Raw genomic sequence first — 16,405 nt, 5'->3', positions numbered from 1 at the left:
TTTATAAACTGGTTACCAACGTAATTAGAGCAGTCATACCCGTGGTAAACGATCTGATATACCACGGCTTTCAGCCAATCTGCACTCAAACCACCCAGTTGATGTAGTACATTCTCTCTCCCCAGCGCCACCCTGTGGCCAGACATACACGCTACAGCCTGGAGCTCCCAGTAGGGTGTTGTCATGGTTACCGGTTAGTCTGAATACCAGAATGGATTCTGCTCTGTTCTATTCTGGGTTAGAGATTAAACCAAGACGACACAGAGACATCGTGACTGGATTAAATTCTATTTATTAACATTGAGAGAGAGAGCGAGAGGGAGGGAGGGAGCGGAAGAGAGGGAGGGAGAGAGGGAGGGAGAGAGAGAGAGCGGAAGAGAGGGAGAGCGCTGCTGTTATGAATCTCTGATTTGGTAGTATTGGAAAACAATGTGAATATCAGGTCAATAAAGCGTTGGACATTGAGAGAGGGTGTCAGTCAGGCAGTGGGGCTGGCTACTCTGGGGTCCTCTTTACTCCGTTTGTGTATCATATAGGCTGCTGCTGACAACGCTAGGACACCATAGGTAGCCAGGACAAACTAGAGAGAGAGAAAAAGAGACAGAGAGAGGTTATGTCAGCAGTATAATACTCTTCTAGAGCTATGGCAGCAGCAGCTAGTGTGTGTGTGTGTGTGTGTGTGTGTGTGTGTGTGAGTGTGAGTGTGTGTGTGAGAGTGTGTGAGTATCTTACGTTGCGTCGGCCCTGTAGTGTGTAGCTGTTGAAATGTCTCCTCCAGCCAGTCAGGTTAACAGTAGCTGGAGCCTCCATACCAAACAACTGTCTCTGTTACACACACACACACAGATAGATAGACACACAGACAGACACAGAGACAGACAGGTGAGGACAATCTGAATGGACACATCTTGATGACATCACAGTGATTAGGTATGAGGAGATTCCATTAATCTGACCCAGGCTCCAGGGTAGGTGTCTCATTGAGGGGATTCCATTAATCTGACCCAGTGTCCAGGGTAGGTGTCTCATTGAGGGGATTCCATTAATCTGACCCAGTCTCCAGGGTAGGTGTCTCATTGAGGGGATTCCATTAATCTGACCCAGTCTCCAGGGTAGATGTCTCATTGAGGGGATTCCATTAATCTGACCCAGTCTCCAGGGTAGGTGTCTCATTGAGGGGATTCCATTAATCTGACCCAGGCTCCAGGGTAGGTGTCTCATTGAGGGGATTCCATTAATCTGACCCAGGCTCCAGGGTAGGTGTCTCATTGAGGGGATTCCATTAATCTGACCCAGTCTCCAGGGTAGGTGTCTCATTGAGGGGATTCCATTAATCTGACCCAGGCTCCAGGGTAGATGTCTCATTGAGGGGATTCCATTAATCTGACCCAGTCTCCAGGGTAGGTGTCTCATTGAGGGGATTCCATTAATCTGACCCAGGCTCCAGGGTAGGTGTCTCATTGAGGAGATTCCATTAATCTGACCCAGGCTCCAGGGTAGGTGTCTCATTGAGGGGATTCCATTAATCTGACCCAGGCTCCAGGGTAGGTGTCTCATTGAGGGGATTCCATTAATCTGACCCAGTCTCCAGGGTAGATGTCTCATTGAGAGGATTCCATTAATCTGACCCAGGCTCCAGGGTAGATGTCTCATTGAGGGGATTCCATTAATCTGACCCAGTCTCCAGGGTAGGTGTCTCATTGAGGGGATTCCATTAATCTGACCCAGTCTCCAGGGTAGGTGTCTCATTGAGGGGATTCCATTAATCTGACCCAGGCTCCAGGGTAGGTGTCTCATTGAGGGGATTCCATTAATCTGACCCAGGCTCCAGGGTAGATGTCTCATTGAGGGGATTCCATTAATCTGACCCAGTCTCCAGGGTAGGTGTCTCATTGAGGGGATTCCATTAATCTGACCCGATCTCCAGGGTAGATGTCTCATTGAGGGGATTCCATTAATCTGACCCAGGCTCCAGGGTAGGTGTCTCATTGAGGGGATTCCATTAATCTGACCCAGTCTCCAGGGTAGGTGTCTCATTGAGGGGATTCCATTAATCTGACCCAGGCTCCAGGGTAGGTGTCTCATTGAGGGGATTCCATTAATCTGACCCAGTCTCCAGGGTAGGTGTCTCATTGAGGGGATTCCATTAATCTGACCCAGGCTCCAGGGTAGGTGTCTCATTGAGGGGATTCCATTAATCTGACCCAGGCTCCAGGGTAGATGTCTCATTGAGGGGATTCCATTAATCTGACCCAGTCTCCAGGGTAGGTGTCTCATTGAGGGGATTCCATTAATCTGACCCGATCTCCAGGGTAGATGTCTCATTGAGGGGATTCCATTAATCTGACCCAGGCTCCAGGGTAGGTGTCTCATTGAGGGGATTCCATTAATCTGACCCAGTCTCCAGGGTAGGTGTCTCATTGAGGGGATTCCATTAATCTGACCCAGTCTCCAGGGTAGGTGTCTCATTGAGGGGATTCCATTAATCTGACCCAGTCTCCAGGGTAGGTGTCTCATTGAGGGGATTCCATTAATCTGACCCAGGCTCCAGGGTAGGTGTCTCATTGAGGGGATTCCATTAATCTGACCCAGTCTCCAGGGTAGGTGTCTCATTGAGGGGATTCCATTAATCTGATCTGGTCTCCAGGGTAGATGTCTCATTGAGGGGATTCCATTAATCTGACCCAGGCTCCAGGGTAGGTGTCTCATTGAGGGGATTCCATTAATCTGACCCGGTCTCCAGGGTAGGTGTGTTTTGCGCCGGGTGAAAGTGAATTGCATTAGTTTAGGAACTGGGCTGCTTCCCGGGTGTGAACCAGGTTCCCCGTTCAAAGCCCAGGACGAAGTCGGCTCAAAACATAAGTGCCGAAATTAAACACGTGGAGGGATGAGTAGGATTGTGTGTTAAGGGTCGACGGCAGAGGTGTGGTATTGGTTAAGGGTCGATAGCAGAGGTGTGGTATTGGTTAAGGGTCGATAGCAGAGGTGTGGTATTGGTTAAGGGTCGATAGCGGAGGTGTGGTATTGGTTAAGGGTCGATAGCAGAGGTGTGGTATTGGTTAAGGGTCGATAGCAGAGGTGTGGTATTGGTTAAGGGTCGATAGCAGAGGTGTGGTATTGGTTAAGGGTCGATAGCAGAGGTGTGGTATTGGTTAAGGGTCGATGGCAGAGGTGTGGTATTGGTTAAGGGTCGATAGCAGAGGTGTGGTATTGGTTAAGGGTCGACGGCAGAGGTGTGGTATTGGTTAAGGGTCGATAGCAGAGGTGTGGTATTGGTTAAGGGTCGATAGCAGAGGTGTGGTATTGGTTAAGGGTCGACAGCAGAGGTGTGGTATTGGTTAAGGGTCGATAGCAGAGGTGTGGTATTGGTTAAGGGTCGATAGCAGAGGTGTGGTATTGGTTAAGGGTCGATAGCAGAGGTGTGGTATTGGTTAAGGGTCGATAGCAGAGGTGTGGTATTGGTTAAGGGTCGATAGCAGAGGTGTGGTATTGGTTAAGGGTCGATAGCAGAGGTGTGGTATTGGTTAAGGGTCGATAGCAGAGGTGTGGTATTGGTTAAGGGTCGATAGCAGAGGTGTGGTATTGGTTAAGGGTCGATAGCAGAGGTGTGGTATTGGTTAAGGGTCGACGGCGGAGGTGTGGTATTGGTTAAGGGTCGATAGCAGAGGTGTGGTATTGGTTAAGGGTCGATAGCAGAGGTGTGGTATTGGTTAAGGGTCGACGGCGGAGGTGTGGTATTGGTTAAGGGTCGATAGCAGAGGTGTGGTATTGGTTAAGGGTCGACAGCAGAGGTGTGGTATTGGTTAAGGGTCGATAGCAGAGGTGTGGTATTGGTTAAGGGTCGATAGCAGAGGTGTGGTATTGGTTAAGGGTCGATAGCAGAGGTGTGGTATTGGTTAAGGGTCGATAGCAGAGGTGTGGTATTGGTTAAGGGTCGATAGCAGAGGTGTGGTATTGGTTAAGGGTCGACGGCGGAGGTGTGGTATTGGTTAAATACATTGAACTAAAGTGTAAACACCAACATATAAAGTGCTGGTCCCATGTTTCATGAACTGAAATAAGAACATCTCAGACATTTTTCATACGCACAAAAAGCTTTATTTTATCACAAATGTGTTTATATCCCTGTTAGTGAGCATTTATCCTGTGCCCAGATAATCCATCCACCTGACAGGTGTGGCAAATCAAGAAGCTGATTAAACAGCATGATCATCACACCAGTGCATCTGGTGCAGTTGACATTAAAAAGGCCACTAAAAAGTGCAGTTTTGTCACACAACAGATGTCTCAAGTTGAAGGAGTGTGCAGTAATGTCAACCAGAGCTGTTGATGTTCCTTATTCTACCATAAACCGCCTCCTATGTCGTTACAGATAACTTAGCAGTATATTCAGTATATTTAGTCGTCTTATGGCTTGGATGTAGAAGCTGGGGGGGGGGGGGGGGGGTCACTCGGTTTACCGACCTTCACCTCGGTGATCAGATGACCGAAGCTCGTGAGCGGGATCCGAGTCTTTACCGGGGAAGTTGGCATGGCTGAGGAAACGGTTCACAACAAGATAACATTATTGGCTGAAGGTTAGGTTCATGTCACGTTCACTAGCCTGCTACAACACATGCAAATAAACAACCGGCGTTTCAAACCAGACAACAGTTAGAATATCATGCCACAATACACTCACCGTAACAGCTCGGTAAGGACACACCACTATACTTCCTTACACATTGTTTTGATATGTAACCTTTCTTCCGGTTTCATTTGATGGACAGTGTATGTACCCAGTCAGGCATTAACATTCAAAATCCCATCCAATGACAGTTACACAAGCGGCAATGTCGGATCCCAGCGCGTCGTCTCCTGAACAGCCAGCAGGTGGCGCCAGAAACACGCAGTTGAACAGAAAGCCGACGGTAGACATTTCATTCTGAAGGCCTTTAATGGCGTGGGACACATGTTTACATTCCCAAAGCAAGTTAAATAAACAGACATTAACAGTAAATATTACACACACAAAAAGTTTCAAAAGAGCATAAAGACGTTTAAAATGAAGAATTTCATTCCAAAACGCAATATATCAATTTTTCAGAAATGTTGGTAAATTAACTTGTATTGTTTAAAGACATTATGAAGTAGATTAGATAGTGGGGAAAAAACACACCAATTATGGCATGGGGTTGTTCAATGATAGATTTTAAACAAATACATGTCTTATCACTTGATGGTTTCACGACAGAGGGACAAATAATGTTGTTTTATAAAAAAAACCCTCAGAGAAATAACATGTTTTATACTGTCAAATGAGACAAATAACTCATGTTTTATAAAGAACTGTGCAAATAATACATTTGTGACATCTATATATATATATATACAGTTGAAGTCGGATGTTTACATACATCTTAGACAAATACATTTAACCCCCCCCCCCCCCCCCTCAGTCTCTACACTGTCAAAGCAGACAATGTACAGACAGCCACAGACAGACAATAGACCTCAATATGAGGTCTAAACGGTTAGTATCACAAAACTACCGATAATTTACTAAAGTTACCGGAATCTTCAGTCATTTTGGTAAATAACAGGTAATCTATGGTAACTTGGTAACTTTGGAAATGTATACTTTAAAAAATATATATGAATATTACAGTATTAATGTTTTATATCTGTATGCATATTGTCCATGAGTTTCTATTGGATAGATAGACCATATGGTATAAGACTAAAATAGCCAAATGAAAGGGGAAAAACCTCTAATCAACAATGCCATTATTTCCAATGACCTCTGCAACTCTTGACAACTACAGACTATTGTTGTTGTCCTCCTGAGGAAACCTGTGATGCAATGCTGTTGTAATGGAGAGGTGAACAATCACCACATTCCAGAGGGTAGTGTGTGTGTGTGTGTGTGTGTGTGTGTGTGTGTTGTCCCTAGAGACACACTGACTACATTCATGTACATACTACCTCAATTGGGCCGACCAACCAATTGGCTAACCGGACTATCTGCATTGTGTCCCACCACCCGCCAACCCCTCTTTTTTACGCTACTGCTACTCTCTGTTCATCATATATGCATAGTCACTTTAACCATATCTACATGTACATACTACCTCAATCAGCCTGACTAACCGGTGTCTGTATGTAGCCTCATTACTGTACACACATTTACATTTTAGTCATTTAGCAGACGCTCTTATCCAGAGCAACTTACAGTAGTGAATGCATACATTTCATAAAAAAATTATTTTGTATTTTTATTTCTTATTTTTTTCTGTATATAGCCTGTCTTTTTACTGTTGTTTTTATTTCTTTACCTACCTATTGTTCACCTAATAGCTTTTTTGCACTGTTGGTTAGAGCCTGTCAGTCAGCCTTTCATTGTAAGGTCTACTACACCTGTTGTATTCAGCATTTCACTGTGAGGTCTACTACACCTGCTGTATTCAGCATTTCACTGTAAGGTCTACTACACCTGTTGTATTCAGCATTTCACTGTAAGGTCTACACCTGTTGTATTCAGCATTTCACTGTAAGGTCTACTACACCTGTTGTATTCAGCATTTCACTGTAAGGTCTACTACACCTGTTGTATTCAGCATTTCACTGTAAGGTCTACTACACCTGTTGTATTCAGCATTTCACTGTGAGGTCTACTACACCTGTTGTATTCAGCATTTCACTGTAAGGTCTACACCTGTTGTATTCAGCATTTCACTGTGAGGTCTACTACACCTGTTGTATTCAGCATTTCACTGTGAGGTCTACTACACCTGTTGTATTCAGCATTTCACTGTGAGGTCTACACCTGTTGTATTCAGCATTTCACTGTGAGGTCTACTACACCTGTTGTATTCAGCATTTCACTGTAAGGTCTACTACACCTGTTGTATTCAGCATTTCACTGTACGGTCTACTACACCTGTTGTATTCAGCATTTCACTGTGAGGTCTACTACACCTGTTGTATTCAGCATTTCACTGTGAGGTCTACTACACCTGTTGTATTCAGCATTTCACTGTAAGGTCTACTACACCTGTTGTATTCAGCATTTCACTGTACGGTCTACTACACCTGTTGTATTCAGCATTTCACTGTGAGGTCTACTACACCTGTTGTATTCAGCATTTCACTGTGAGGTCTACTACACCTGTTGTATTCAGCATTTCACTGTGAGGTCTACTACACCTGTTGTATTCAGCATTTCACTGTAAGGTCTACTACACCTGTTGTATTCAGCATTTCACTGTAAGGTCTACTACATCTGTTGTATTCAGCATTTCATTGTAAGGTCTACTACACCTGTTGTATTCAGCATTTCACTGTAAGGTCTACTACACCTGTTGTATTCAGCATTTCACTGTGAGGTCTACTACACCTGTTGTATTCAGCATTTCACTGTGAGGTCTACTACACCTGTTGTATTCAGCATTTCATTGTAAGGTCTACTACACCTGTTGTATTCAGCATTTCACTGTAAGGTCTACTACACCTGTTGTATTCAGCATTTCACTGTGAGGTCTACTACACCTGTTGTATTCAGCATTTCACTGTGAGGTCTACTACACCTGTTGTATTCAGCATTTCACTGTAAGGTCTACTACACCTGTTGTATTCAGCATTTCACTGTAAGGTCTACTACACCTGTTGTATTCAGCATTTCACTGTAAGGTCTACTACACCTGTTGTATTCGGCGCGCGTGACAAACTTTGATTTGATATGATCCAAGGACATGTTTTCCTAGTGGTTTATCTCCTTGATGGTTCAGATCTGGAGAGAGGCTGGGCTGACCCTAGATCTTTACCTACCAGGATCCACATCACTCCCTTAGAGCTCTGTGGCTTTACCCCCCTATTCTACCAGGATCCACATCACTCCCTTAGAGCTCTGTGGCTTCACCCTCCTATTCTACCAGGATCCACATCACTCCCTTAGAGCTCTGTGGCTTCACCCTCCTATTCTACCAGGATCCACATCACTCCCTTAGAGCTCTGTGGCTTCACCCTCCTATTCTACCAGGATCCACATCACTCCCTTAGAGCTCTGTGGCTTCACCCTCCTATTCTACCAGGATCCACATCACTCCCTTAGAGCTCTGTGGCTTCACCCTCCTATTCTACCAGGATCCACATCACTCCCTTAGAGCTCTGTGGCTTTACCCTCCTATTCTACCAGGATCCACATCACTCCCTTAGAGCTCTGTGGCTTCACCCCCCTATTCTACCAGGATCCACATCACTCCCTTAGAGCTCTGTGGCTTCACCCTCCTATTCTACCAGGATCCACATCACTCCCTTAGAGCTCTGTGGCTTCACCCTCCTATTCTACCAGGATCCACATCACTCCCTTAGAGCTCTGTGGCTTTACCCCCCTATTCTACCAGGATCCACATCACTCCCTTAGAGCTCTGTGGCTTCACCCTCCTATTCTACCAGGATCCACATCACTCCCTTAGAGCTCTGTGGCTTTACCCCCCTATTCTACCAGGATCCACATCACTCCCTTAGAGCTCTGTGGCTTCACCCTCCTATTGCACAGTTCTATATTCTGGTGTTCTATCTATTCTACAGTTCTATATTCTGGTGTTCTATCTATTCCACAGTTCTATATTCTGGTGTTCTATCTATTCTACAGTTCTATATTCTGGTGTTCTATCTATTCTACAGTTCTATTCCATCATCCTCTACATTCTAGAGTTCCACCCATGTCCTTCTCTCTCTCACTGGCTGAGTGGCTGGTCAGGTGATCTTCAACAAGTGTTTACTTGTTTATCTCCCTGGGGATGTTTTAGACCTCTACATTCACAAACATTCAACAACACAGCCCTTCTCTCTGTCAGTATCTCTGTCTCTCTCGTGACCTAGGCTAAACCCATACCTACTGTTCACCCAAATGTTTGCGACAAAAACAGTCCCTCTGTCTCTTCCTACACACTCACACCGTGCACCGTGCAATTCCGAGTAGATAAGGGGGAGGGCCTTCGTTGCCCCCTATCTCACGGTTTCAGCGCAACACTCTTCCTGCAAACAACATACACACTGCATGAGGCGCTCCGCTCACACACCAGCAGCACGTCGCCACAGCTGTAGCAGCGCTGCTGTCTCCGAGCGAACAGGGAAGCAGGGCCCACGGGGAGTCGGGGACCCGGCAGTGTGAGGCTTGGCAGGAGTCCGGACATTCACACCGAGCGAACACCGGGGGGAAACCGACACCGAGAGAGGAAGAAGGGAGGGAGGCACCTGCTGAAAAGGCACACAACTCTCTCTTTCCTCCTCATTTCAGAACACTTCCGCGTTAAAATGGCTGACCGCGAGCAGGGCAGCAGCGACGGAGAGAGCTCGAGCACCGGGGGATCCGAGCGGCGGGAGAGCGGGGCCGCGAGGGGCTTCGCGCGCCAAGGAGCTCTGCGCCAGAAGAACGTGCACGAGGTCAAGGACCACAAGTTCATCGCGCGCTTCTTCAAGCAGCCCACGTTCTGCAGCCACTGCACGGACTTCATCTGGTTAGTGTGCGTGCGTGGGGGGTGTGTGTGCGGCGCGCAGGGTACAGGTGATTCACTTGCTGCTGAATGACTTTAGCCAGACAGCGAGAGAGAGAGAGACGGCATGAATCACAAACAAGATATTTAACCCACAGCCTCCAAAACCCCGAATGGAACGTGGTTCTATAACCATGAATCCGTCAGTGTAGTGTCCTGTGTGTGGTCGGACCCATCAGACAGATAGGCAGTCTATCGACCGTTCTACCGCATCACACACTGACTACAGGTTGTGTGTGTGTCGGTGTGTCGGTGTGACACCATTCAGGGATGTTATGATGATCTGTTTTATCTTCAGCTCATTAAGTACAAACTTAATGGGGGGGCAGGTAGACTGGTGGTTAGAAGGGGGGCAGGTAGACTGGTGGTTAGAAGGGGGGGCAGGTAGACTGGTGGTTAGAAGGGGGGGCAGGTAGACTGGTGGTTAGAAGGGGGGGGCAGGTAGACTGGTGGTTAGAAGGGGGGGGCAGGTAGACTGGTGGTTAGAAGGGGGGGCAGGTAGACTGGTGGTTAGAAGGGGGGGCAGGTAGACTGGTGGTTAGAAGGGGGGGGCAGGTAGACTGGTGGTTAGAAGGGGGGGGCAGGTAGACTGGTGGTTAGAAGGGGGGGCAGGTAGACTGGTGGTTAGAAGGGGGGGGCAGGTAGACTGGTGGTTAGAAGGGGGGGGCAGGTAGACTGGTGGTTAGAAGGGGGGAGGGCAGGTAGACTGGTGGTTAGAAGGGGGGGGCAGGTAGACTGGTGGTTAGAAGGGGGGAGGGCAGGTAGACTGGTGGTTAGAAGGGGGAGGGCAGGTAGACTGGTGGTTAGAAGGGGGGAGGGCAGGTAGACTGGTGGTTAGAAGGGGGGGGGGCAGGTAGACTGGTGGTTAGAAGGGGGGGGCAGGTAGACTGGTGGTTAGAAGGGGGGGGCAGGTAGACTGGTGGTTAGAAGGGGGGCAGGTAGACTGGTGGTTAGAAGGGGGGCAGGTAGACTGGTGGTTAGAAGGGGGGCAGGTAGACTGGTGGTTAGAAGGGGGGCAGGTAGACTGGTGGTTAGAAGGGGGGCAGGTAGACTGGTGGTTAGAAGGGGGGCAGGTAGACTGGTGGTTAGAAGGGGGGGCAGGTAGACTGGTGGTTAGAAGGGGGGCAGGTAGACTGGTGGTTAGAAGGGGGGGCAGGTAGACTGGTGGTTAGAAGGGGGGGGGCAGGTAGACTGGTGGTTAGAAGGGGGGCAGGTAGACTGGTGGTTAGAAGGGGGGCAGGTAGACTGGTGGTTAGAAGGGGGGCAGGTAGACTGGTGGTTAGAAGGGGGGCAGGTAGACTGGTGGTTAGAAGGGGGGGGCAGGTAGACTGGTGGTTAGAAGGGGGGGGGCAGGTAGACTGGTGGTTAGAAGGGGGGGGGCAGGTAGACTGGTGGTTAGAAGGGGGGGCAGGTAGACTGGTGGTTAGAAGGGGGGGCAGGTAGACTGGTGGTTAGAAGGGGGGGGCAGGTAGACTGGTGGTTAGAAGGGGGGGCAGGTAGACTGGTGGTTAGAAGGGGGGCAGGTAGACTGGTGGTTAGAAGGGGGGCAGGTAGACTGGTGGTTAGAAGGGGGGGGGCAGGTAGACTGGTGGTTAGAAGGGGGGGGCAGGTAGACTGGTGGTTAGAAGGGGGGGCAGGTAGACTGGTGGTTAGAAGGGGGGCAGGTAGACTGGTGGTTAGAAGGGGGGGGCAGGTAGACTGGTGGTTAGAAGGGGGGGCAGGTAGACTGGTGGTTAGAAGGGGGGGCAGGTAGACTGGTGGTTAGAAGGGGGGGGCAGGTAGACTGGTGGTTAGAAGGGGGGGGCAGGTAGACTGGTGGTTAGAAGGGGGGGGGGGCAGGTAGACTGGTGGTTAGAAGGGGGGGGCAGGTAGACTGGTGGTTAGAAGGGGGGGCAGGTAGACTGGTGGTTAGAAGGGGGGGGGGGCAGGTAGACTGGTGGTTAGAAGGGGGGGCAGGTAGACTGGTGGTTAGAAGGGGGGGCAGGTAGACTGGTGGTTAGAAGGGGGGGCAGGTAGACTGGTGGTTAGAAGGGGGGGCAGGTAGACTGGTGGTTAGAAGGGGGGGGCAGGTAGACTGGTGGTTAGAAGGGGGGCATGTAGACTGGTGGTTAGAAGAGGGGGGGCAGGTAGACTGGTGGTTAGAAGGGGGGCAGGTAGACTGGTGGTTAGAAGGGGGGGGCAGGTAGACTGGTGGTTAGAAGGGGGGGCAGGTAGACTGGTGGTTAGAAGGGGGGCAGGTAGACTGGTGGTTAGAAGGGGGGGCAGGTAGACTGGTGGTTAGAAGGGGGGGGCAGGTAGACTGGTGGTTAGAAGGGGGGCAAGTAGACTGGTGGTTAGAAGGGGGGGGCAGGTAGACTGGTGGTTAGAAGGGGGGCAGGTACACTGGTGGTTAGAAGGGGGGGGCAGGTAGACTGGTGGTTAGAAGGGGGGGCAGGTAGACTGGTGGTTAGAAGGGGGGCAGGTAGACTGGTGGTTAGAAGGGGGGGCAGGTAGACTGGTGGTTAGAAGGGGGGGGGCAGGTAGACTGGTGGTTAGAAGGGGGGGGCAGGTAGACTGGTGGTTAGAAGGGGGGGGCAGGTAGACTGGTGGTTAGAAGGGGGGGGCAGGTAGACTGGTGGTTAGAAGGGGGGCAGGTAGACTGGTGGTTAGAAGGGGGGCAGGTAGACTGGTGGTTAGAAGGGGGGGGCAGGTAGACTGGTGGTTAGAAGGGGGGCAGGTAGCCTGGTGGTTAGAAGGGGGGCAGGTAGACTGGTGGTTAGAAGGGGGCAGGTAGCCTGGTGGTTAGAAGGGGGGCAGGTAGACTGGTGGTTAGAGCGTTGGACTAGTAACTGAAAGGTTGCTGGATCAAATCCCTGAGCTGACAAGGTACAAATCTGTCGTTCTGCCCCTGAACAAGGCAGTTAACCCACTGTTCCCTGGCCGTCATTGTAAAATAAGAATTTGTTCTTAACTGATTTGCCTAGTTAAATAAAGGTTACAAACATAGTTAACTGTTTTATCTGTTGTTTTATCTGTAATGTGGATGCTTTGGTGTGTTTGGACCCCAGGAAGAGTAGCTAATGAGGATCCCTAATAAATACAACCACAATTCCAACATTAGAAAGAGGTGTGTTGTAGTGAGGACATTCCATCATCAGAGTCCATACTAAACCTCATGTTTCATTTCTCTTCACAGGGGTTTCGGGAAGCAAGGTTTCCAGTGTCAAGGTAGGACTTATCTACAGGCCTATTGGCCTACTGTAGCAGCCTAGTCTATATATGGTAGTAGGTTACTGTAGCAGCCTAGTCTATATATGGTAGTAGGTTACTATAGCAGCCTAGTCTATATATTGTAGTAGGTTACTATAGCAGCCTAGTCTATATATTGTAGTAGGTTACTGTAGCAGCCTAGTCTATATATTGTAGTAGGTTACTATAGCAGCCTAGTCTATATATTGTAGTAAGTTACTATAGCAGTCTAGTCTATATATTGTAGTAGGTTACTAAGCAGTCTATATATTGTAGTAGGTTACTAAGCAGTCTATATATTGTAGTAGGTTACTATAGCAGCCTAGTCTATATATTGTAGTAGGTTACTATAGCAACCTAGTCTATATATTGTAGTAGGTTACTGTAGCAGCCTAGTCTATATATGGTAGTAGGTTACTGTAGCAGTCTAGTCTATATATTGTAGTAGGTTACTGTAGCAGCCTAGTCTATATATGGTAGTAGGTTACTGTAGCAGCCTAGTCTATATATTGTAGTAGGTTACTATAGCAGCCTAGTCTATATATTGTAGTAGGTTACTATAGCAGCCTAGTCTATATATGGTAGTAGGTTACTATAGCAGCCTAGTCTATATATTGTAGTAGGTTACTATAGCAGCCTAGTCTATATATTGTAGTAGGTTACTATAGCAGCCTAGTCTATATATTGTAGTAGGTTACTATAGCAGCCTAGTCTATATATTGTAGTAGGTTACTATAGCAGCCTAGTCTATATATTGTAGTAGGTTACTGTAGCAGCCTAGTCTATATATTGTAGTAGGTTACTGTAGCAGCCTAGTCTATATATGGTAGTAGGTTACTGTAGCAGCCTAGTCTATATATTGTAGTAGGTTACTGTAGCAGCCTAGTCTATATATTGTAGTAGGTTACGATAGCAGCCTAGTCTATATATGGTAGTAGGTTACTGTAGCAGCCTAGTCTATATATGGTAGTAGGTTACTGTAGCAGCCTAGTCTATATATGGTAGTAGGTTACTGTAGCAGCCTAGTCTATATATGGTAGTAGTTACTGTAGCAGCCTAGTCTATATATTGTAGTAGGTTACTATAGCAGCCTAGTCTATATATTGTAGTAGGTTACTATAGCAGCCTAGTCTATATATTGTAGTAGGTTACTATAGCAGCCTAGTCTATATATTGTAGTAGGTTACTATAGCAGCCTAGTCTATATATTGTAGTAGGTTACGATAGCAGCCTAGTCTATATATGGTAGTAGGTTACTATAGCAGCCTAGTCTATATATTGTAGTAGGTTACTATAGCAGCCTAGTCTATATATGGTAGTAGGTTACTGTAGCAGCCTAGTCTATATATTGTAGTAGGTTACTATAGCAGCCTAGTCTATATATTGTAGTTGGTTACTATAGCAGCCTAGTCTATATATTGTAGTAGGTTACTGTAGCAGCCTAGTCTATATATGGTAGTAGGTTACTGTAGCAGCCTAGTCTATATATGGTAGTAGGTTACTGTAGCAGCCTAGTCTATATATGGTAGTAGGTTACTATAGCAGCCTAGTCTATATATTGTAGTAGGTTACTATAGCAGTCTATATATTGTAGTAGGTTACTATAGCAGCCTAGTCTATATATTGTAGTAGGTTACTATAGCAGCCTAGTCTATATATTGTAGTAGGTTACTATAGCAGCCTAGTCTATATATTGTAGTAGGTTACTATAGCAGTCTATATATTGTAGTAGGTTACGATAGCAGCCTAGTCTATATATTGTAGTAGGTTACTATAGCAGCCTAGTCTATATATTGTAGTAGGTTACTGTAGCAGCCTAGTCTATATATTGTAGTAGGTTACTATAGCAGCCTAGTCTATATATTGTAGTAGGTTACTATAGCAGCCTAGTCTATATATTGTAGTAGGTTACTATAGCAGCCTAGTCTATATATTGTAGTAGGTTACTATAGCAGCCTAGTCTATATATTGTAGTAGGTTACTATAGCAGTCTATATATTGTAGTAGGTTACTATAGCAGCCTAGTCTATATATTGTAGTAGGTTACTATAGCAGCCTAGTCTATATATTGTAGTAGGTTACTATAGCAGCCTAGTCTATATATTGTAGTAGGTTACTATAGCAGCCTAGTCTATATATTGTAGTAGGTTACTATAGCAACCTAGTCTATATATTGTAGTAGGTTACTATAGCAGCCTAGTCTATATATTGTAGTAGGTTACTATAGCAGCCTAGTCTATATATTGTAGTAGGTTACTATAGCAGCCTAGTCTATATATTGTAGTAGGTTACTGTAGCAGCCTAGTCTATATATTGTAGTAGGTTACTATAGCAGCCTAGTCTATATATTGTAGTAGGTTACTATAGCAGCCTAGTCTATATATTGTAGTAGGTTACTATAGCAGTCTATATATTGTAGTAGGTTACTATAGTAGTCTATATATTGTAGTAGGTTACTATAGCAGTCTAGTCTATATATTGTAGTAGGTTACTATAGCAGCCTAGTCTATATATTGTAGTAGGTTACTATAGTAGTCTATATATTGTAGTAGGTTACTATAGCAGCCTAGTCTATATATTGTAGTCGGTTACTAAGCAGTCTAGTCTATATATTGTAGTAGGTTACTATAGCAGCCTAGTCTATATATTGTAGTAGGTTACTATAGCAGTCTATATATTGTAGTAGGTTACTATAGCAGCCTAGTCTATATATTGTAGTAGGTTACTATAGCAGCCTAGTCTATATATTGTAGTAGGTTACTGTAGCAGCCTAGTCTATATATTGTAGTAGGTTACTATAGCAACCTAGTCTATATATTGTAGTAGGTTACTGTAGCAGCCTAGTCTATATATTGTAGTAGGTTACTGTAGCAGCCTAGTCTATATATTGTGGTAACTTATTATATACCACGTCATTATAATACAGTAGCCAAATGTATTGACTATAAATATTTCCCACGTTGCTCTGGTGATCTGTTGATGGTTAACGGTTAGACCCGATGTCTGCTCTTGTCTTCTGGTCCGTCTCAGTTGGTGACAGGGGGTTCCGTTGCCACCGGGAGGAGTAGGTTACAGGGGGAGGAACGAGGGCAGCGGGTGGGTGTCCAGCTGGGATGTCGCGCCGCGCTGTGATTGATCCCAGTCATTATTTATAGCAGGGATGGGTAACCGGGGGGCCTCATCATGATGGGTAACTTTGATAGGGGTGGGGGCTGCTCGTCGTGACGTTGGTGGGGGCCGCTCATCATGATGGGTCTTTGATAGGGGTGGGGGCTGCTCGTCGTGACGTTGGTGGGGGCCGCTCGTCGTGGTGGGGGTGGGAGCCGCTCGTCGTGGTGGGGGTGGGAGCTGCTCGTCGTGGTGGGGGTGGGGGCCGCTCGTCGTGGCGGTGGTGGGGGCCGCTCGTCGTGGCGGTGGTGGGGGCCGCTCGTCGTGGCGGGGGTGGGGGCCGCTCGTGGGGGTGGGGGCCGCTCGTCGTGATGGGGGTGGGGGCCGCTCGTGGGGGTGGGGGCCGCTCGTTGTGGTGGGGGTGGGGGCCACTCGTTGTGGTGGGGGCCGCTCGCTGGTCTGCGTACCCACATCCATAACCCCTCTTGACAACAGAGATCATTTGTGGGGTGGAGAGAAAACGTTTCAGTTTA

General features: G+C 47.1%; 2 protein-coding genes across 3 annotated transcripts in view; one reads left to right on the top strand and one right to left on the bottom strand.

The window, feature by feature from the left end:
- Positions 1-272: 272 nt before the first annotated feature.
- LOC115181929 (ATP synthase membrane subunit DAPIT, mitochondrial) lies at positions 273-4,783 on the bottom strand. The gene is made up of 4 exons (XM_029743622.1): positions 4,682-4,783; positions 4,465-4,535; positions 733-825; positions 273-580 (listed from the first exon to the last, which is right to left on the bottom strand). The coding sequence occupies exons 2-4, from the start codon at positions 4,531-4,533 to the stop codon at positions 479-481; spliced, it is 264 nt and encodes an 87-aa protein (XP_029599482.1). The 5' UTR covers positions 4,534-4,535; positions 4,682-4,783; the 3' UTR covers positions 273-478.
- A 4,230-nt stretch (positions 4,784-9,013) lies between these two features.
- Positions 9,014-16,405, top strand: part of LOC115181935 (protein kinase C beta type) — a 91,207-nt gene continuing 83,815 nt past the window's right edge. The window contains exons 1-2 of one of the 2 annotated variants that reach the window (XM_029743629.1): positions 9,014-9,500; positions 12,712-12,743. In XM_029743629.1, coding sequence (XP_029599489.1) covers positions 9,298-9,500; positions 12,712-12,743 — 235 coding nt within the window. In that variant the 5' untranslated portion in view covers positions 9,014-9,297. The remainder of the gene's footprint in view (positions 9,501-12,711; positions 12,744-16,405) is intronic. The other variant, XM_029743630.1, reaches the window with a different exon arrangement.

This window comes from Salmo trutta, unplaced genomic scaffold, assembly GCF_901001165.1.
Source record: "Salmo trutta unplaced genomic scaffold, fSalTru1.1, whole genome shotgun sequence".
Classification (NCBI taxonomy): Eukaryota; Metazoa; Chordata; class Actinopteri; order Salmoniformes; family Salmonidae; genus Salmo; species Salmo trutta.
The sequence above is the reverse complement of the archived record's forward strand: the minus strand, read 5'-3'. Positions and strand labels throughout refer to the sequence as shown.